The 22,345-nt window shown below is 48.0% G+C and overlaps 1 protein-coding gene across 2 annotated transcripts in view; it reads right to left on the minus strand.

Annotated features, from left to right (window-relative positions):
- epha4b (eph receptor A4b) overlaps nucleotides 1-22,345 on the minus strand; it is a 197,148-nt gene that overhangs the window by 124,616 nt on the left and 50,187 nt on the right. For both annotated transcript variants that reach the window (XM_046359281.1, XM_046359280.1), the window contains exons 6-7: nucleotides 4,808-4,963; nucleotides 1,740-2,075 (exon numbers count right to left, since the gene is read on the minus strand). In XM_046359281.1, the coding sequence (XP_046215237.1) occupies nucleotides 1,740-2,075; nucleotides 4,808-4,963 (492 nt within the window). The remainder of the gene's footprint in view (nucleotides 1-1,739; nucleotides 2,076-4,807; nucleotides 4,964-22,345) is intronic.

A 22,345-nucleotide genomic window follows, 5' to 3' on the forward strand; every position in this document is an offset into this window, starting at 1 on the left:
GTCCTCGTGTTTGTCCTCGTGTTTGTCCGTGTTTGTCCGCGTGTTTGTCGTGTTTGTCCGCGTGTTTGTCCTCGTGTTTGTCCGCGTGTTTGTCCGCGTGTTTGTCCGTGTTTGTTTGTGCGTGTTTGTCGGCGTGTTTGGCGTGTTTGTGCGTGTTTGTCCGCGTGTTTGTCAGCGTGTTTGTCCGCGTGTTTGTCCGCGTGTTTGTCCGCGTGTTGTCGCGTGTTTGTCCGCGTGTTTGTCCGCGTGTTTGTCCAGCGTGTTTGTCCGCGTGTTTGTCAGCGTGTTTGTCCGCGTGTTTGAAGTGTTTGCTGTTTGTCCTGCAGTTTGTCAGTTTGACCATCACCATAGCGCGTTTGTCCAGTGTTTGTCCAAACTGCCTCGTGTTTGTCACGTGTTTGTCCTCCGTGTTTGTCCTTGTGTTTGTCCTGTCCGCGTGTTTGTCCGCGTGTTTGTCCGCGTGTTTGTCCTCGTGTTTGTCCGCGTGTTTGTCCGCGTGTTTGTCCATGTGTTTGTCCATGTGTTTGTCCATGTGTTTGTCCTCATGTTTGTCCGCGTGTTTGTCCGCGTGTTTGTCCTCGTGTTTGTCCGCGTGTTTGTCCGCGTGTTTGTCCGCGTGTTTGTCCGCGTGTTTGTCCATCTGTTTGTCCTCGTGTTTGTCCTCGTGTTTGTCCTCGTGTTTGTCCGCGTGTTTGTCCATGTGTTTGTCCATGTGTTTGTCCTCGTGTTTGTCCGTGTTTGTCCCGTGTTTGTCCGCGTGTTTGTCCGCGTGTTTGTCCGCGTGTTTGTCCAGCGTGTTTGTCGTGTTTGTCGCGTGTTTGTCCGCGTGTTTGTCCGCGTGTTTGTCCGCGTGTTTGTCCAGCGTGTTTGTCCGCGCGTTTGTCCACGTGTTTGTCCGAGTGTTTGTCCGCGTGTTTGTCCGCGTGTTTGTCCGCGTGTTTGTCAGCGTGTTTGTCCGCGTGTTTGTCCGCCTGTTTGTCCTCGTGTTTGTCCGTGTGTATATCCGCGTGTTTGTCCGCGTGTTTGTCCGCGTGTTTGTCCTCGTGTTTGTCCGCGTGTTTGTCCGCGTGTTTGTCCATGTGTTTGTCCATGTGTTTGTCCTCGTGTTTGTCCGCGTGTTTGTCCGCGTGTTTGTCCGCGTGTTTGTCCGCGTGTTTGTCCGCGTGTTTGTCGGTCTGTTTGTCCTCGTGTTTGTCCTCGTGTTTGTCCTCGTGTTTGTCCGCGTGTTTGTCCATGTGTTTGTCCATGTGTTTGTCCTCGTGTTTGTCCTCGTGTTTGTCCTCGTGTTTGTCCTTGTGTTTGTCCGCGTGTTTGTCCGCGTGTTTGTCCGCGTGTTTGTCCGCGTGTTTGTCCGCGTGTTTGTCCGCGTGTTTGTCCGCGTGTTTGTCCGCGTGTTTGTCCGAGTGTTTGTCCGCGTGTTTGTCCGCGTGTTTGTCCGCGTGTTTGTCCGCGTGTTTGTCCTCGTGTTTGTCCTCGTGTTTGTCCGTGTGTTTGTCCGCGCGTTTGTCCGCGCGTCTGTCCGAGCGTTTGTCCGCGCGTTTGTCCACGTGTTTGTCCGAGTGTTTGTCCGCGTGTTTGTCCGCGTGTTTGTCCGCGTGTTTGTCCGCGTGTTTGTCCGCGTGTTTGTCCGCGTGTTTGTCCGCGTGTTTGTCCGCGTGTTTGTCCGCGTGTTTGTCCGCGTGTTTGTCCGCGTGTTTGTCCGCGTGTTTGTCCGCGTATTTGTCCGCGTGTGTTCCTACCTGTCTGGCTGGTGGTGACATTAACTATCACAGCTCCCCTGGGTGTGGGACTCAGATCAGACACTCCATTCAGGCTCTCTATGGTGAAGCTGTAGTTGCTGTGTGGCTGCAGGTCAGTGACCATCACCATAGCCACAGAGAGACCAAACTGCCTCGGCACAAAATGGACTCCGCTGCCACAGGGCGCACACTTCATGTCGTCCCCAGAGCACTTCCTGCAGCGGAGGCTGTAGGTGATGTCACCTCGACCTCCCGTGTCACGTGGGGGACTCCATTCTAGTGTGACACATGTCTCATTGACCGTGGAGATGGTGTTCTCTGGAGACGAAGGGGGACCTGGGAGGAGAGAGGGGAGAGACGGTGAGTGTGTGTGAGTCTGTCACTGTGTGTATGATGGGATCATTTCAGTGCTGCAATGATGAATGGTGGTTCAGGCTCCAGTGTCTGGACTGATGACATCTCATCAGCAGCAGGATGACTAGTGAGGCCCAGGGGGCCTCTAAAGCCTGGGCCTTTCCTGATCATGCTGCCCAGTGGCAGGCCTCTGTAAAGGGCAGCAGGTGGGGGCCAGGGAGAGGAGGGCAGGGGGTAATAGGGGCTGTCTACCGTAAATCTGGTGACAGCGGATGATGTGTGACAGGGAGCCTGATGTCTGCCCCTCTCTCGCGCTCTCTCTCCTCCCTCACATCTTCTCCTCTCTCCCTGTATCTTCCTCCCTCACATCTTCTCCTCTCTCGCCCCTCTCCCTCCTCCCTCACATCTTCTCCTCTCTCGCCCTCTCCCTCCTCCCTCACATCTTCTCCTCTCTCGCCATCTCCCTCCTCCCTCACATCTTCTGTATCGCCCTCTCCCTCCTCCCTCACATCTTCTCCTCTCTCGCCCCTCTCCCTCCTCCCTCACATCTTCTCCTCTCTCGCCCCTCTCCCTAATCCCTCACATCTTCTCCTCTCTCCCTGTATCTCCCTCACATCTTCTCCTCTCTCGCCCTCTCCCTCCTCCCTCACATCTTCTCCTCTCTCGCCCCTCTCCCTCCTCCCTCACATCTTCTCCTCTCTCCCTGTATCTCCCTCACATCTTCTCCTCTCTCGCCCTCTCCCCTCCTCCCTCACATCTTCTCCTCTCTCGCCCCTCTCCCTCCTCCCTCCATCCTCCCCTCCCATCTTCTCACATCTTCTCCTCTCTCCCTATCTCCCTCACATCTTCTCCTCTCTCGCCCCTCTCCCTCCTCCCTCACATCTTCTCCTCTCTCGCCCCTCTCCCTCCTCCCTCACATCTTCTCCTCTCTCCCTGTATCTCCCTCACATCTTCTCCTCTCTCGCCCCTCTCCCTCCTCCCTCACATCTTCCTCTCTCGCCCCTCTCCCTCCTCCCTCACATCTTCTCCTCTCTCCCTCTCCCTCCCTCACATCTTCTCCTCTCTCCCTCTATCTCCCTCACATCTTCTCCTCTCTCCCTGTATCTCCCTCCCATCTTCCCTCACATCTCTCCTCTCGCCCTCTCCCCCTCCCTCACATCTTCTCCCTCTCCCTGTATCCCTCACATCTTCTCCTCTCCCTGTATCTCCCTCCATCTCTCCCTCCCCTCCCTCACATCTTCTCCTCTCTCGCCCCCTCTCCCTCTCCCTCACATCTTCTCCTCTCTCGCCCCTCTCCCTCCTCCCTCACATCTTCTCCTCTCTCCCTGTATCTCCCTCACATCTTCTCCTCTCTCGCCCTCTCCCTCCTCCCTCACATCTTCTGTATCGCCCTCTCCCTCCTCCCTCACATCTTCTCCTCTCTCGCCCCTCTCCCTCCTCCCTCACATCTTCTCCTCTCTCGCCCCTCTCCCTCCTCCCTCACATCTTCTCCTCTCTCCCTGTATCTCCCTCACATCTTCTCCTCTCTCGCCCCTCTCCCTCCTCCCTCACATCTTCTCCTCTCTCGCCCCGCTCCCTCCTCCCTCACATCTTCTCCTCTCTCCCTGTATTTTCCTCCCTGTTCTTCTTCTCATCTCTCCCAAATGGTCATTTCCACCCTTCTCTCTCATCCCTATTTCAGTCCTTTTCCAACTCTTTCTAACACCTCTCCCCACCTTTCAACCACCCCCAAAAGCTCCTCTCCTCATCACCTCCTTAAAGTGGGAGACGGAGAGAGAGAGACGAGAGACAAAAAAATAAGAGGCAGAGAGAGCGTGTAAAAGAAAGAGACAGATAGAACAGGAGAAGATTGAGTAGGCGACAGAGATGTGTACCTGTGTGTGTGTGTGTGTGTGTGTGTGTGTGTGTGTGTGTGTGTGTGTGTGTGTGTGTGTGTGTGTGTGTGTGTGTGTGTGTGTGTGTGTGTGTGTGTGTGTGTGTGTGTGTGTGTGTGTGTGTGTGTGTGTGTGTGTGTGTGTGTGTGTGTGTGTGTGTGTGTGTGTGTGTGTGTGTGTGTGTGTGTGGCGAGGTGACACATCTGTGAGAGCTGTTGCTCATTTCCAGCTCATATCCCCTGTCACATCACACCTGCTGCAACGATTAATACGTTTGATCTACCATAACCTCCTAATGGGTTTCACTCCTTCCCACACGTGTGTGTATGTCTCTCCCCATCCTCTCTCTCTCTCTCTCTCTCTCTCTCTCTCTCTCTCTCTCTCTCTCTCTCTCTCTCTCTCTCTTTCTATCTATCTAGCTCGTCTCTCTCTCTCTCTCTCTCTCTCTCTGTGTGGGAGATGCGTCAGGATGTGGTTGGTGGTCGGTGCCCATCCTGCCGGTACCTCCGGTGGATTCAGACAGACAGAACCTCTAGTATCAGCTCGTGTCGGGAGTATCATAGAGTATCATTGAGTCATGGTGTCAGTGTCATCTAATACGATCCCCGTAAGCTCAGACAGACAATTAAAGTGATCTCGAAGAGCAGTGATATGTATCTAGAGAGCTGTCTGTGATCAAAGGCTTTTACAAAAGGCATTACTGTCAAAGAAGCGGCAATGACAATGAGGATGCCAATAAACAGTAGGTGTGTGGATGTTTGGTGCTTGTGCTCGTCTGCAAGTGTGTCTCGGTGAGTGTCTGTGCATGTTTTGGCGTGCGTGTGTGTGTGTGCCGCTCACGTGTGCAGGCCATGGAGCGCGGGTCCGTCTCCGCGCGGTGGAAGCCTTTCTCACACACACACTCGGAGGCTCTCTCCAGGTGGGAGGAGCTATGTGGCGGACATTTTGTGCAGTAGGCGTCAGTCGCTGAGGCCTTGTAGGAGCCCGGTCTGCACGCTGGGGAGAGAGGAGAGAACAGAAGGTAATAAATGTGCCACTACACCAGGTCGACAAGGTAGGACAGCAGTGGGGAACTGGAAAACACAAGGCTACAAAATGAGAACACCACAGTTCTACTGGAAAGAATGACTTTTATTTCTATGTTTCTGTGATGTCTACAACCTGGAAAGGTATAACACTGGGTTCAAATGTGCCACTACTGAATGCATTGTACATTTGGTGATTATACTCCTCTGAGGGTAAATGGCCCTTTCCACTGTCAGGAGATTGAGGGTGTTTGGAAGCGCAATTCCATATATGATGTGTGTGTGTGTGTGTGTGTGTGTGTGTGTGTGTGTGTGTGTGTGTGTGTGTGTGTGTGTGTGTGTGTGTGTGTGTGTGTGTGTGTGTGTGTGTGTGTGTGTGTGTGTGTGTGTGTGTGTGTGTGTGTGTGTGTGTGTGTGTGTGTGTGCAGATGGATCAATGCCATGACAGATTCCTTTGGGTGCTGATTACGTGTGCCGAGTGTGTGTGTGTTAAGAATGCGGAGTGTGTGTGGATTGCGTGTGCCGGTGCTGAAGGTCATGGATTTAATCAAGCAACGCGTTGTTCGCCTCGGCACTGCCATAAATGACCCTTGTCACACACACACAGTCCAACACACACACACCAGAGTGACCTGCAGCTCTGGGAATTCTAGGAACTGAGCTACATATGCCTCTCAACGCACACAGAAAAAAGGCACACACACCGCACACACTACCGGTCAAACGTTTTATCATTCAAGGGTTTTCCTTTATTTTTTTACTATTTTCTACATTGTCAAAAAATAGTGACGACATCAAAACTATGAAATAACCCATATGGAATCATGTAGTAACACTTTTTGGGTTACAACAAGTCTAAATATATTTTCTATTTGAGATTCTTCAAATAGCCACCCTTTGCCATGATGACAATTTGCCCACTCTTGGCATTCTCTCAACCAGCTTCACCTGGAATGCATTTCCAACAGGAGTTCCCACATATGCTGAGCACTTGTTGGCTGCTTTTCCTTCACTCTGCGGTCCGACTCATCCCAAACCATCTCAATTGGGTTGAGGTTAGCAGATTGTGGAGGCCAGGTCATCTGATGCAGCACTCCATCGCCCTCCTTCTTGGTAAAATACACTGCCTAGAGGTGTGTTGGGTCATTGTCCTGTTGAAAAACAACTTATAGTCCCACTAAGCCCAAACAATGGGATGGCGTATCACTGCAGAAAGCTGTGGTAGCCATGCTGGTTAAGTGTGCCTTGAATTCTAAATAAATCACAGTGACACCAGCAAATAACCCCCACACCATAACCCCTTTTCCTCCATGCTTTATGGTGGGAAATACACAAGGAGATCATCCGTTCACCCACACCGCATCTCACAAAGACACGGCGGTTGGAACCAAAAATCTCACATTTGACCTCTAGACCAAAGGACAGATTTCCACCGGACTAATGTCCATTGCTTGTGTTTCTTGGCCCAAGGAAGTCTCTTCTTATTATTGGTGCCTTTAGTAGTGGCCAAGAGTGTGCAAAGCTGTCATCAAGTCAAAGGGTGACTACTTTGAAGAATCCCAAATATAAAATATGTGTTGATTTGTTTAACACTTTTGGGTTACTACACGATTCCATGTGTGTTATTTCATCGTTTTGATGTCTTCAATATTATTCTGCAATGTAGAAAATAGTAAAAAATTAAGAAAAACCCTTGAATGAGTAGGTGTCCTAAAACTTTTGAAAGGTAGTGTATTACATAGTAATATACAATCACACACACATATACCAAGAAATGGCCTAAATGCCACAATATCCAAAAAATACACATTAACCAGCTAAATAAAACAGGCGAGAGGAAAGGAGAGAGCAGAAGAAAAGACAGACGAACTAGAGAGTGTCAGGATTTGGCCAGGGTTGTTCCGGTTTTTGGTCACTAGATGCCCCCATTGTGCTTTTTGACCTTTTGTTTTCCTTATGGCCACAGCCTTCGAGCTGCTCCAGGAAGCAGTTGTTTTCACTAAGCTTGACCTGCGGAACGCATACCATCTTGTGCGGATCAGACCTGGTGACGAGTGGAAGACCGCTTTCAACACGCCTACTGGTCACTATGAATACTTGGTGATGCCCTTCGGCCTGACCAACGCCCCAGCGGTGTTCCAAGCGCTCATAAACGATGTGCTTAGGGATATGCTTAACATATTTGTGTTCGTTTACTTGGATGACATCCTCATCTTTTCGAGCTCTCTTCAAGAACACACAAAGCATGTCAGACAAGTACTCAAACGCCTCCTAGACAGCCATCTGTACGTTAAGCTGGAAAAATGTGAATTCCATTCATCCCGAGTACAATTCCTGGGATTTGTAGTGGAACCCGGTCGAGTCCAAATGGACCCCAGGAAGGTAGGGGCGGTAGCGGATTGGCCCACCCCCAAATCCGTTAAGGAAGTTCAGCATTTCCTGGGCTTCACTAACTTTTACCACAAGTTAATCAAGAACTTCAGCTTGGTGGCAGCCCCTCTCTCAGCTTTAACCAAGGGTGGCAATGCAAGGTTTTTGTGGGGAAGAGAAGCTGAGACGGCCTTCCAAGGACTCAGGCAGCTCGTCCTCTCTGCTCCCATCCTGATACTACCGACTACGGATGAACCGTTTGTGGTGGAGGTAGACGCCTCAGAGGTTGGTGTTGGAGCTGTCCTGTCTCAGAGGGGTGAAGACAAGAAGCTTCATCCGTGCGCTTTCTTCTCACACCGGCTTACCCCAGCTGAGAGGAACTACGATGTGGGGGATCGTGAACTCCTAGCGGTTAAGATGGCATTGAAGGAATGGAGACACTGGCTCGAGGGGGCTTCTCACCCGTTTCAAGTGCTTACGGACCACAAAAATCTGGAGTATATCCAGCAGGCGAAGCGGTTGAACTCTAGACAAGCTAGATGGTCTCTTTTCTTCAATCGATTCCAGTTTATCCTCACCTATCGGCCCGGGTCGAAGAATCTCAAACCGGATGCCCTGTCCCGAGTCTACGCTCCTGCCATTCGAGATGACACGGACATGCCTGTCCTTCCTGCTGCTAAGATCGTGGCTCCGATCTCGTGGCAAGTTGAGGATACCGTGAGACGAGCTCAAGCTATCGAACCGGACCCGAAAGGAGGTCCTGCCAATCGGTTGTTTGTCCCCAAGGCAGTGAGGACTCAGGTCCTTCTGTGGGGGCACTCCTCTCGCCTCACCTGTCACCCGGGCGTAGGTCGCACCTTGGAGTTCATCCAGCGTAAGTTCTGGTGGCCTACCATAAGAGAAGACGTTGCCACTTTCGTCAATGCCTGCCCCGTGTGCTGCCAGGGCAAATCTTCTCACCTCCGCCCTCAAGGACTCCTTCACCCTTTACCTGTTCCCCACAGACCCTGGTCCCATATCTCGTTGGACTTTATTACTGGCCTTCCTCCATCCCATGGCAATACTACTGTCCTAGTCATAATCGACAGGTTTTCAAAGGCGGCCAGGTTCGTCCCTCTGACTAAGTTACCTTCTGCCAAGGAAACGGCTGAGTTGGTAATTAATCATGTGTTCCGAGTCTTCGGCATTCCTCAAGATATGGTTTCTGACAGAGGTCCCCAGTTCGCCTCAAGGTTTTGGAAGGCCTTTTGCCAACTCATGGGGGCTTCTGCCAGTCTATCTTCAGGGTACCATCCGGAGTCCAATGGCCAAATAGAGAGGATGAATCAAGAGCTGGAAACCACCCTCCGATGTATGACTCGTAACAACCCGTCCACATGGTCGTCCTTCATTGTTTGGGCCGAATACGCGCACAACACCTTGCGCTCCTCCTCCACTGGTATGTCCCCGCACGAGTGTCAGTTTGGCTAAGCCCCTCCATTGTTCCCGGACCAGGAGGCAGAAGTCAGAGTGCCTTCAGCCTTGAAGTTCGTCAGACGCTGTCGGCTTATGTGGAGGAAGACCCGTCTTAATCTTATGCGTTCCTCACAGAGGTACCAACAACAAGCCAACAGACGTCGCTGTCCCGGGCCTAACCTGCGCCCCGGCCAGAGAGTCTGGCTCTCCACAAGAGACTTACCACTACGGGTGGAGTCTCGCAAGCTGTCCCAAAAATACATCGGTCCCTTTAAGGTTGCCAGGAGAGTTAACCCAGTTTCTTATCGCCTACACTTACCCAGATCCCTTAAGATTAATCCCACGTTTCACATTTCCTTATTAAAACATGTTGTTTTTTCTCCCCTTGTCCCGGCAGACAGACCTCTCCCTCCACCTCGTGTCATTGGAGGCCAGCCGGCTTATACCGTCCATCGGATACTGGATTCCCGCCGGGTGCAGCGGTCCTGGCAGTATCTGGTGGACTGGGAAGGCTACGGTCCCGAGGAGCGCTCCTGGGTTCCTGCCAAAGACATACTGGACCCTGACCTCATTCGTCAGTTCAGGGCCCTCCACCCCGAGAGAGCTGGTAGGAACGTCAGGAGCCGTTCCTAGGGGGGGGATTCTGTCAGGATTTGGCCAGGGTTGTTCCGGTTTTTGGTCACTAGATGCCCCCATTGTGCTTTTTGACCTTTTGTTTTCCCTTGATCCCCATTATTATTTGCACCTGTGCCTCGTTTCCCCTGATTGTATTTAAACCCTTAGTTTTCCTCAGTTATTTGCTCTGTGTTTGTATGTTAGCACCCAGCCCTAGTATTCTGTGTACTCTTGTTGATCCCGGTGGACTCTCTTGTGGAATTCTGTTTTTTGTTCTTGTTTATTTATTTTTGAGTATCTTTTGAGGCTTTTTATGCTATACCTACCACCTTGTGGATTTTCCTTTTTGTCTTGGAGGATTACCTTTGTTTTTGTGGAATTCCTTTTGAGGTTGTGGAGTTACATGTTTTCCTGAAGGACTTCACTTTTTTACTTCATTAAATACAGTGTTGAAGTACTGCTGTGTCTGCCTCATCTTCTGGGTTCTGCCGACTATTCGTGGCTCAGTTGGTTAAGTGACTGTTTCTCACTCCGGAGACCCGGGTTTGTAACCGGGTCCTGACAGAGAGAGCAGGAGAAAAGACAGAAGACCTAGAGAGAGCAGGAGAAAAGACAGAAGAACTAGAGAGAGCAAGAGAAAAGACAGAAGAACTAGAGAGAGCAGGAGAAAAGACAGAAGAACTAGAGAGAGCAGGAGAAAAGACAGAAGAACTAGAGAGAGCAGGAGAAAAGACAGAAGAACTAGAGAGAGCAGGAGAAAAGACAGAAGAACTAGAGAGAGCAGGAGAAAAGACAGAAGAACTAGAGAGAGCAGGAGAAAAGACAGAAGAACTAGAGAGAGCAGGAGAAAAGACAGAAGAACTAGAGAGAGCAGGGGAAAAGACAGAAGAACTAGAGAGACAGAAGCAGGGAAAAGACAGAAGAACTAGAGAGAGCAGGATAAAAGACAGAAGAAAAAGACAGAAGAACTAGAGAGAGCAGGATAAAAGACAGAAGAACTAGAGAGAGCAGGAGAAAAGACAGAAGAACTAGAGAGAGCAGGAGATAAAAGACAGAAGAACTAGAGAGAGCAGGAGAAAAGACAGAAGAACTAGAGAGAGCAGGAGAAAAGACAGAAGAACTAGAGAGAGCAGGATAAAAGACAGAAGAACTAGAGAGAGCAGGATAAAAGACAGAAGAACTAGAGAGAGCAGGATAAAAGACAGAAGAACTAGAGAGAGCAGGATAAAAGACAGAAGAACTAGAGAGAGCAGGGGGAAAGACAGGAGAACTAGAGAGAGCAGGATAAAAGACAGAAGAACTAGAGAGAGCAGGATAAAAGACAGAAGAACTAGAGAGAGCAGGATAAAAGACAGAAGAACTAGAGAGAGCAGGATAAAAGACAGAAGAACTAGTGAGAGCAGGGGAAAAGACAGGAGAACTAGAGAGAGCAAGAGAAAAGACAGAAGAACTAGAGAGAGCAGGAGAAAAGACAGAAGAACTAGAGAGAGCAGGAGAAAAGACAGAAGAACTAGAGAGAGCAGGAGAAAAGACAGAAGAACTAGAGAGAGTAGGAGAAAAGACAGAAGAACTAGAGAGAGCAGGGGAAAAGACAGGAGAACTAGAGAGAGCAGGGGGAAAGACAGAAGAACTAGAGAGAGCAGGAGAAAAGACAGAAGAATTAGAGAGAGCAGGAAAAAAGACAGAAGAACTAGAGAGAGCAGGATAAAAGACAGAAGAACTAGAGAGAGCAGGAGAAAAGACAGAAGAACTAGAGAGAGCAGGGGAAAAGACAGGAGAACTAGAGAGAGCAGGGGGAAAGACAGAAGAACTAGAGAGAGCAGGAGAAAAGACAGAAGAATTAGAGAGAGCAGGAAAAAAGACAGAAGAACTAGAGAGCAGGAGAAAAGACAGAAGAACTAGAGAGAGCAGGAGAAAAGACAGAAGAACTAGAGAGAGCCGGGGAAAAGACAGAAGAACTAGAGAGAGCAGGGGAAAAGACAGAAGAACTAGAGAGAGCAGGGGAAAAGACAGAAGAACTAGAGAGAGCAGGAGAAAAGACAGAAGAACTAGAGAGAGTAGGAGAAAATACAGAAGAACTAGAGAGAGCAGGAGAAAAGACAGAAGAACTAGAGAGAGCAGGAGAAAAGACAGAAGAACTAGAGAGAGCAAGAGAAAAGACAGAATAACTAGAGAGAGCAGGAGAAAAGACAGAAGAACTAGAGAGAGCAGGAGAAAAGACAGAAGAACTAGAGAGAGCAGGGGAAAAGACAGGAGAACTAGAGAGAGCAGGGGGAAAGACAGAAGAACTAGAGAGAGCAGGAGAAAAGACAGAAGAATTAGAGAGAGCAGGAAAAAAGACAGAAGAACTAGAGAGAGCAGGAGAAAAGACAGAAGAACTAGAGAGAGCAGGAGAAAAGACAGAAGAACTAGAGAGAGCAGGGGAAAAGACAGGAGAACTAGAGAGAGCAGGGGGAAAGACAGAAGAACTAGAGAGAGCAGGAGAAAAGACAGAAGAATTAGAGAGAGCAGGAGAAAAGACAGAAGAACTAGAGAGCAGGAGAAAAGACAGAAGAACTAGAGAGAGCAGGAGAAAAGAGAGAAGAACTAGAGAGAGCAGGGGAAAAGACAGAAGAACTAGAGAGAGCAGGACAAAAGACAGAAGAACTAGAGAGAGCAGGGGAAAAGACAGGAGAACTAGAGAGAGCAGGAGAAAAGACAGAAGAACTAGAGAGAGCAGGGGAAAAGACAGAAGAACTAGAGAGAGCAGGAGAAAAGACAGAAGAACTAGAGAGAGCAGGAGAAAAGACAGACGAACTAGAGAGAGCAGGGGAAAAGACAGAAGAACTAGAGAGAGCAGGAGAAAAGACAGAAGAACTAGAGAGAGCAGGGGAAAAGACAGAAGAACTAGAGAGAGCAGGAGAAAAGACAGAAGAACTAGAGAGAGCAGGAGAAAAGACAGAAGAACTAGACAGAGCAGGACAAAAGACAGAAGAACTAGAGAGAGCAGGGGAAAAGACAGAAGAACTAGAGAGAGCAGGACAAAAGACAGAAGAACTAGAGAGAGCAGGACAAAAGACAGAAGAACTAGAGAGAGCAGGAGAAAAGACAGAAGAACTAGAGAGAGCAGGAGAAAAGACAGAAGAACTAGAGAGAGCAGGAGAAAAGACAGAAGAACTAGAGAGAGCAGGAGAAATTTACAGAAGAATAGAAATAGAGGGGATAAAGTGGACAAAAAAAGAATAGATAGGACACCATGTGCTAAACTAAATTGTTTAATAAAAGGGCCTAAAAATACTACTCATTTTGTATATTTCGTAAATCACTCATCTTCTTTAACTTAGTCGTTCCACTCTTTGGTCTCTCTGACTTCTCCACCTGTATTTAGGAAAATCAGCCATATTTAGGCAAATCATTAATCATAGAGGAGCTAAGTCCCCTAGCACAATCCCCCATGGACGTTAGCACTGTGTGTGTGTGTATTTTTCCGTGTATCAGCGAAGAGGGGAGCAGAGAAGGGACCTTGGCCCATTCTGCTCTGGCAAGTATAAAGCCCAGACACACACAACCCCACACACACACACACACAAACACACACATCAGTGCAGAGGACAGTAGTTTCAGTCTACACAGCCTTAGTAGGTTTTGATCAGGCAGCTGTAAGGACGCCCGGCTTGGCGCGAGGCCCCCTGTCTGTCTGTCTGTCTGTCTGTCTGTCTGTCTGTCTGTCTGTCTGTCTGTCTGTCTGTCTGTCTGTCTGTCTGTCTGTCTGTCTGTCTGTCTGTCTGTCTGTCTGTCTGTCTGTCTGTCTGTCTGTCTGTCTGTCTGTCTGTCTGTCTGTCTGTCTGTCTGTCTGTCTGTCTGTCTGTCTGCAACTTCGAGGTCCTTTATGTCCCTGTTCCAGAAGCAGAACTCTCCGGAAAGAAAAGATCCCAGGAGAAAAGCCGCTTTTCCATGCTGCTCCGCAGCCTCGCCAACCGCTGACAGAAGACACACACACACACCTAGCCATGGGAGCCGAGAGCTGACATGGGAGGAAGGAGAGCAAAGGACCCTAGAGAATTTTTTCTCTCTCTGGCACACACACACAGACAGACACACACACACACACAGTGTCCATTGAGGATTGTGCCAGTAGACTTTGCTCCCCTATGATTAATGATTTGCCTAAAATACGGGCAAGGTACAGGTGGATAAGCCAGAGACACACTCACAGCAGCTCCTGAGGATCTAAAAACAGAGACACAAGTTTGATTCTCCTGGAACTACAATAAGTTTTTGCTTTTTGAACTTGAAATGTAGGCCTGTCTGTTTCTCTCCGTATGGGAAACTGAGGTCAGGTGAGTGGGTTGATACATGCACAGCGTGGGTGTGATTAGTGTGTACGGGGTAATGCTAAAGAGGCGATTCATCTCAGATCTGTGTGTGTCTCAGATCCAGTATCTGTAAGAGGCTCGTCTTATTAAATATTCATACAGCGACTGGAGTCTGTGTCCGTGACGATCGATAGTTTGATATGATATACTACAGCTAATAAAGACAATTACGCACCCTGTGTGTGTGTGTGTTCTTAAGGAGATGCAACACTTTTCTTCTGGCCACACCTGTGATGTCAACCGCTAACCGTAAGCTTACCATTCCACCGGAAAACAGACCCGTTGTCATGCCACTTTAAGGCAGGTAATCGATCCCACAGTGAATCATTCAGAGATCCAGACGAGAGCAGTCTTCTCCTGTGGCTCGGAGGAAAGGTCACATCAAACAGCAACCTCTGAATACTACCGACTGCCTGGTGTGTGTGTGTGTGTGTGTGTGTGTGTGTGTGTGTGTGTGTGTGTGTGTGTGTGTGTGTGTGTGTGTGTGTGTGTGTGTGTGTGTGTGTGTGTGTGTGTGTGTGTGTGTGTGTGTGTGTGTGTGTGTGTGTGTGTGTGTGTGTGTGTGTGTGTGTGTGTGTGTGTGTGTGTGTGTGTGTGTGTGTGTGTGTGTGTGTGTGTGTGTGTGTGTGTGTGTGAAATGTCTGTATTATTTTGGAACTTTTATGAGTGTAATGTTAACTGCTATTTTTTAAATTGTTCATTTCACTTTTGTTTGATATCTATTCCACTTGCTTTGGCAATTTAAATATATGTTCCCGTTGCTAACAAAGCCCTTAAATTGCCAGTGACTGGAACGATTTGCAATAAAAAAAAAATGGCTGAAGTTGGAGACTTATATCTCCCTCACTAACTTTAAGCATCAGCTATCCGAGCAGCTTACCGATCGCTGCAGCTGTACACAGCCCATCTGTAAATAGCCCATCCAACTGCCTACCTCATCCCCATATTGTTTTATTTACTTTTTTGCTCTTTTGCACACCAGTATTTCTACTTGCACATCATCATCTGCACATCTATCACTCCAGTGTTAACTTGCTAAATTGTAATTACTTCACTACTATTGGCCTATTTATTGCTTTACCTCCTTACGACATTTGCACACACTGTATATAGACGTTTTCTATTGTGTTATTGACTGTATGTTTGTTTACTCCATGTGTAACTCTGTGTTGTTGTTTGTGTCACACTGCTTTGCTTTATCTTGGTCAGGTCACAGTTGTAAATGAGAACTTGTTCTCAACTGGCCTACATGGTTAAATAAAGGTGTTCTCAACTGGCCTACCTGGTTAAATAAATGTGTTCTCAACTGGCCTATGTGGTTAACTACCTGGACTACCTGACATGATGGCTCCTTGCTGTCCCCAGTCCACCTGACTGTGCTGCTGCTCCAGTTTCAACTGTTCTGCCTTATTATTATTTGACCATGCTGGTCATTTATGAACATTTGAACATCTTGGTCATGTTCTGTTATAATCTCTACCCGGCACAGCCAGAAGAGGACTGGCCACCCCACATAGCCCGGTTCCTCTCTAGGTTTCTTCCTAGGTTTTGGCCTTTCTAGGGAGTTTTTCCTAGCCACCGTGCTTTTACACCTGCATTGTTTGCTGTTTGGGGTTTTAGGCTGGGTTTCTGTACAGCACTTTGAGATATCAGCTGATGTACGAAGGGCTATATAAATAAATTTGATTTGATTTGATTTGTTAAATAAAGATGTTCTCAACTGGCCTACTTGGTTAAATAAAGGTGTTCTCAACTGGCCTACGTGGTTAAATAAAGGTGTTCTCAACTGGCCTACATGGTTAAATAAAGGTGTTCTCAACTGGCCTACGTGGTTAAATAAAGGTGTTCTCAACTGGCCTACGTGGTTAAATAAAGGTTTTCTCAACTGGCCTACGTGGTTAAATAAAGGTGTTCTCAACTGGCCTACGTGGTTAAATAAAGGTGTTCTCAACTGGCCTACGTGGTTAAATAAAGGTGTTCTCAACTGGCCTACGTGGTTAAATAAAGGTGTTCTCAGCTGGCCGACGTGGTTAAATAAAGGTGTTCTCAACTGGCCGACGTGGTTAAATAAAGGTGTTCTCAACTGGCCTACGTGGTTAAATAAAGGTGTTCTCAACTGGCCTACGTGGTTAAATAAAGGTGTTCTCAACTGGCCTACCTGGTTAAATAAAGGTGTTCTCAACTGGCCTATGTGGTTAAATAAAGGTGTTCTCAACTGGCCTACCTGGTTAAATAAAGGTGTTCTCAACTGGCCTACGTGGTTAAATAAAGGTGTTCTCAACTGGCCTACGTGGTTAAATAAAGGTGTTCTCAACTGGCCTACCTGGTTAAATAAAGGTGTTCTCAACTGGCCTACCTGGTTAAATAAAGGTGTTCTCAACTGGCCTACCTGGTTAAATAAAGGTGTTCTCAACTGACCTACGTGGTTAAATAAAGGTGTTCTCAACTGGCCTACGTGGTTAAATAAAGGTGTTCTCAACTGGCCTACCTGGTTAAATAAAGGTGTTCTCAACTGGCCTACGTGGTTAAATAAAGGTGTTCTCAACTGGCCTACCTGGTTAAATAAAGGTGTTCTCAACTGGCCTACGTGGTTAAATAAAGGTGTTCTCAACTGGCCTACGTGGTTAAATAAAGGTGTTCTCAACTGGCCTACATGGTTAAATAAAGATGTTCTCAACTGGCCTACCTGGTTAAATAAAGGTGTTCTCAACTGGCCTACGTGGTTAAATAAAGGTGTTCTCAACTGGCCTACCTGGTTAAATAAAGGTGTTCTCAACTGGCCTACGTGGTTAAATAAAGGTGTTCTCAACTGGCCTACATGGTTAAATAAATGTGTTCTCAACTGGCCTACGTGGTTAAATAAAGGTGTTCTCAACTGGCCTACGTGGTTAAATAAAGGTGTTCTCAACTGGCCTACCTGGTTAAATAAAGGTGTTCTCAACTGGCCTACGTGGTTAAATAAAGGTGTTCTCAACTGGCCTACCTGGTTAAATAAAGGTGAAATAAAATTGAAATAAAATGTTTTTAAAAAAATGAATGAGAGAGAGAGAGAGAGAGAGAGAGAGAGAGAGAGAGAGAGAGAGAGAGAGAGAGAGAGAGAGAGCGAAACAAAGAAATAAGGAGAGTGTAAAATATTGAGAGAATATTCACTACGAGTAAGCTGACAGACTCTAGTGTAATGGTAGTTAGGGTATCTGGGTTGACTAACCAGTGCCAGACAACAACAGCCGTGTGTTTATGAACTGCATTATAAACTTGGCCTTTGTAGGTTGGCCAGTCTGACCCCACATCATCACACCACGCTGAACCCCAATCATGTTGGATTCAGAGAGGCTGCTCTCTCACGGAGGCCATCAGAAAACAACACAACAATAACGCCACCCATCTGCACCCAGTGGACAGCGGACAGATTTCCACCGAATCGGCCGTCAGAACTACGGCACGGCCTCAAGGGGCTTCACGTCTCTCAGCCTCTAATATGTTTCTACCCCTCCTTCCCTTCATTTTCTATGCTTCCGTTTCTCTTCGATGCGAGTTTGTGTGTTCGTATATGTGAGTTTGTGCATTGTGTTGAGTGTGTGTGCATGCCAGGCGTGTGTGTGTTGCGCTCCATGAAGAGAAGTTGTGTAAAAAAAAAGCTCTCTGGCCCAGGGGAGATGAGCACCATAATGGTCACCATGGCAACACACTTTCAAGATGGAGCCCCTTTCCTGTCCCCCTTTAAATACCGCGCAGCTCCCTCGAATTAGATAGCAATGTGTGTGTGTCACTGTGTGTGTTTGTGTGTGTCACTGTGTGTGTGTGTCACTGTGTGTGTTTGTGTGTGTCACTGTGTGTGTTTGTGTGTGTCACTGTGTGTGTGTGTGTCACTGTGTGTGTGTGTGTGTGTGTGTGTGTGTGTGTGTGTGTGTGTGTGTGTGTGTGTGCGTGCGTGCGTGCGTGCGTGCGTGCGTGCGTGCGAGCATGCGTGCGTGCGTGCGTGTGTGTGTGTGTGTGTGTGTGCATGTCATTGTCTGTGTGTTAAACCCATGTGTGGGCTATCCAGGGACCTGTTCAGGCTTACCCATTTAAAAATTGATACATCAAGCGTCAGTGGAGAAATCTGACAAGATCGGATTCGACAGGTCTAAAAGTGTGTGTGTGTGTGTGTCTGAAACAAATCTTCAGAGGGTAAACATGCACTCTGGTCGTTGGATAAACAACTCTGTCTTAGGACAGTTATTATGCAGTACAGACATAGGCCAGTTTACTACGCAGTACAATCATAGGCCAGGTATTTACGCAGTACCTACATAGGCCAGGTTATAATGCAGCAGCGACATAGGACAGGTTATTGTGCAGTACAGACATAGGACAGGTTGTTGTGCAGTACAGACATAGGCCAGGTTAATGTGCAGTAAAGACATGGGACAGGTTATTATGCAGTACAGACATAGGACAGGTTATTATGCAGTGCCGACATAGGACAGGTTATTATGCAGTACAGACATGGGACAGGCTATTATGCATTACCGACATAGGACAGGTTGTTATGCAGTACAGACATGGGACAGGTTATTGTGCAGTACAGACATGGGACAGGCTATTATGCATTACCGACATAGGACAGGTTATTATGCAGTACAGACATGGGACAGGTTGTTGTGCAGTACAGACATGGGACAGGCTATTATGCATTACCGACATAGGACAGGTTATTATGCAGTACAGACATGGGACAGGTTATTGTGCAGTGCCGACATAGGACAGGTTATTATGCAGTACAGACATGGGACAGGTTATTGTGCAGTACAGACATAGGACAGGTTATTATGCAGTACAGACATGGGACAGGCTATTATGCATTACCGACATAGGACAGGTTATTATGCAGTACAGACATGGGACAGGTTATTGTGCAGTGCCGACATAGGACAGGTTATTATGCAGTACAGACATGGGACAGGCTATTATGCAGTGCCGACATAGGACAGGTTATTATGCAGTACAGACATGGGACAGGTTATTGTGCAGTACAGACATAGGACAGGTTATTATGCAGTACAGACATGGGACAGGTTTTATGCAGTACCGACATAGGACAAGTTATTATGCAGTACAGACATGGGACAGGTTATTGTGCAGTACAGACATAGGACAGGTTATTTTATGCAGTACCGACATAGGACAGGTTGTAATGCAGTACAGACATGGGACAGGCTATTATGCAGTACAGACATACAGAGTACATGACGTAGCAAGAATTCCACCAAGGGGCCTCCCGGGTGGTGCAGTGGTTAAGGGCGCTGTACTGCAGCGCCAGCTGTGCCATCAGAGTCCCTTGGTTCGCGCCCAGGCTCTGCCGTAACCGGCCGCGACCGGGAGGTCCGTGGGGCGACGCACAATTGGCCTAGCGTCGTCCGAGTTATGGAGGGCTTGGTCGGTAGGGGTGTCCTAGTCTCATCGCGCACCAGCGACTCCTGTGGTGGGCCGGGCGCAGTGTGCGCTAACCATGGTGGCCAGGTACACGGTGTTTCCTTCAACACATTGGTGCGGCTGGCTTCCAGGTTGGATGCGCGCTGTGTTAAGAAGCAGTGCGGCTTGGTTGGGTTGTGTATCGGAAGACGCATGGCTTTCAACCTGCGTCTCTCCCGAGCCCGTATGGGAGTTGTAGCGATGAGACAGGATAGTAGCTACTATAACAATTGGATACCACGAAATTGGGGAGAAAAGGGGGTAAAAAAAAAAGAAGATTTCCACCAAAATCACAATAAATTGCATTCCCACTTCTACTACTATTTGTCTATGTATGTGCTTGTGGGTGTGAGTGTCTGTGTGTGTTGGGTCATTGTTTATTTTATCCTTTTGGGGACCTGAAATTCCCCAAATTCCACTTAAGGGTAGTAAAACAAGAAACATTCTCCCCTGTGGGGACATTTCCCACGTCCCCATGAGGACAAAGGCTATTTTAAGTTTAGGGCTTAGGTTTACGATTCGGGTTAGGGTTAGAATTAGGGTAAGGGGCTCGTGGTTAGGGTTTAGGGTTAGGAGTTAGGTTTAGGGTTAAGGTTGGGGATATGGTAAGGGTTAGTGTTATGTTTAGGGTTATGGGATAGGTTTAGCGTTTGGGTTAAGGTTAGGGATATGGTTAAGGGTTATGGTTATGGTTTACAGGGTTAGGGGTTATGGGAAAATAGGATTTTTGAATAGAAATCAATTGTAGGTCCCCATGAAGATAGAAGATCATAACGTGTGTGTGAGGCGTGGTTGACAAGTAAGTATATGTCTTTCTGTCTGGGTGGAACAGAGTCATCAGCACGATGAGTCACTCCACCCTGAGCCTCTCGCTCTCCACCCTAATCTTTAATCCCTAATCTGAGGAGTTAGAATCCTAATAACCAACCCACCGTGTCTAATCCTCCCAAATACACTCTCACCCCTCTTCCCTCCACCCTCTGCCCCGGGCCCAGCACAGTGGACCAGAACAAGTGTGTGTCTGTGTGGGCATGTGTGAAAGAGAGAGTAAGAGAGACAGAAAATAAAAGAACGAGAATTTGAAAGCGAAATAGTGTCAGGAAGAAAGGAAGAAAGCGAGTGCGAAAACGTTTTGGCATTTGTTGACACCCAGAGGGACTCCTAAAGCAAGAGATTGTTATCGTCTTTCATCAGAGCTGAGGGAGACAGATGGATAAAACCAGGCTGACCTTTAACCTTTCACCCATGAGGTCAAACTTGAGCCTTTCTGATACACACAAACACCAACATGCAGACGTCTAGTTTTTTGACGACATACACGAGGCAGTAACACATGCAGACTGACGCGGTCTGTCAAATCCAAAAGTATGTGAAACACATGAGCACACTCCAATCCCTGCTCTGATTTGCTCTCAGTCCCCTGGATGCTGTCCAATTACAGGGACTGGTCAAGGGGAACTTTGAAGCTCAGCACCAGTCATACACACACGGACGTATGCAGGCCTGTAAGAACACGCGCACGCACGCACGCACACAAACACACACACACACACCTACACACACACACACACACAGACAGCCTTCAGGGTTGATCTATGGAATTGTGTGTGATAACCTTCAGGGTTAATCTATGGAATTGTGTGTGTGTGTCTCATTTCCCATTGGGTGTCATACTTTGACCCTGACCTTTGCCAGAGCTCCTGCACAAATATTTATTTTATTTCGCAGTGACAGGGGCACCAGCGCGAACACACACACACACACACACACACACACACACACACACACACACACACACACACACACACACACACACACACACACACACACACACACACACACACACACACACACACACACACACACACACACACACAACAAGAGAGCGAAAGAGCGAGTGAGTTAGAGAAAGAAATAACATGTGGAGTGAAGAGAAGGAAATTAAGTGCAATTAAAAACAAACACACTTACACACACAGATACATAAAAACACCCACTCACTTACCGAGGGGTAACCTTAGCTGATCACAGACTAATTTCATGCATTCCCACTGAGGCTATTATCAGCCAGTCTAAAAACAGATTAAATTGAGGGGGGGGTGTCTGTGTGTATGTGTGTGCCTGTGTGTGTGGTGTGTGCCTGTGTGCCTGTGTGTGTGTGTGTGTGTGGGGGGGGTCTGTGTGTGTGTGTGTGTGTGTGTGTGTGTGTGTGTGTGTGTGTGTGTGTGTGTGTGTGTGTGTGTGTGTGTGTGTGTGTGTGTGTGTGTGTGTGTGTGTGTGTGTGTGTGTGTGTGTGTGTGTGTGTGTGTGTACGACACAGACAGGAAGAGAAAGCGTAAACAAGAGGGAAAGGGAGAGCGGTTGACAGGGAAAGCAAGTGAGCTAAAGAAAAGAGAGAGAGAGAAAGTGAGGTATAGAGAGAGAAAGGGATAGAGAGAGACAGAGGGGGAGATTAGGAGAGGAGGTTTGCTGCGTAGTCCCTCTCTCTCACCACGTGAGATAGACTACGGTAAATATTTTACGACGCCGTCACTCTCATAAAAACACACACACACTGAGCAAACTTTCCCCTCATCGCCCAGTCCCACGGTCGAGAGAGGAAGAGAGCGAGTGGAGGGTGAGTCTTCATCGCCCTCTTCCTCTCCTCCTTCATGTTATTTTCAGTTCATCACTCTCAATAATTCATTTCCTCAGGCAGGGGGGGGGGGAGTAGAGCCCCGTGCCTCTCTCCGCTACCACGTCTGTCACTAGCCTCACCTCAGAGGAAGAGAGGGATGGAGGGAGAGGAAAAGAGAGCGAGAGAGACCTTCTTCCTCTAACTGTTACGTGTCGTAGTAAAGTCTGCCTGCCAACTGGTCCAGCAGAGGGACGAAACAGACGGGACGAAGGTAGTAAACTGTCTCTACTACTACGTCTAAACAAGCTGTATGGGATGAAGACACCCCTCTGTGAAACCTCTGAGAATTCCTTTTCACAGCTTGCTCTTTGATAGATCCTGCAGACACACACACACACACACACACACACACACACACACACACACACACACACACACACACACACACACACACACACACACACACACACACACACACACACACACA

Source organism: Oncorhynchus gorbuscha, linkage group LG08, assembly GCF_021184085.1.
Source record: "Oncorhynchus gorbuscha isolate QuinsamMale2020 ecotype Even-year linkage group LG08, OgorEven_v1.0, whole genome shotgun sequence".
Lineage (NCBI taxonomy): Eukaryota > Metazoa > Chordata > Actinopteri > Salmoniformes > Salmonidae > Oncorhynchus > Oncorhynchus gorbuscha.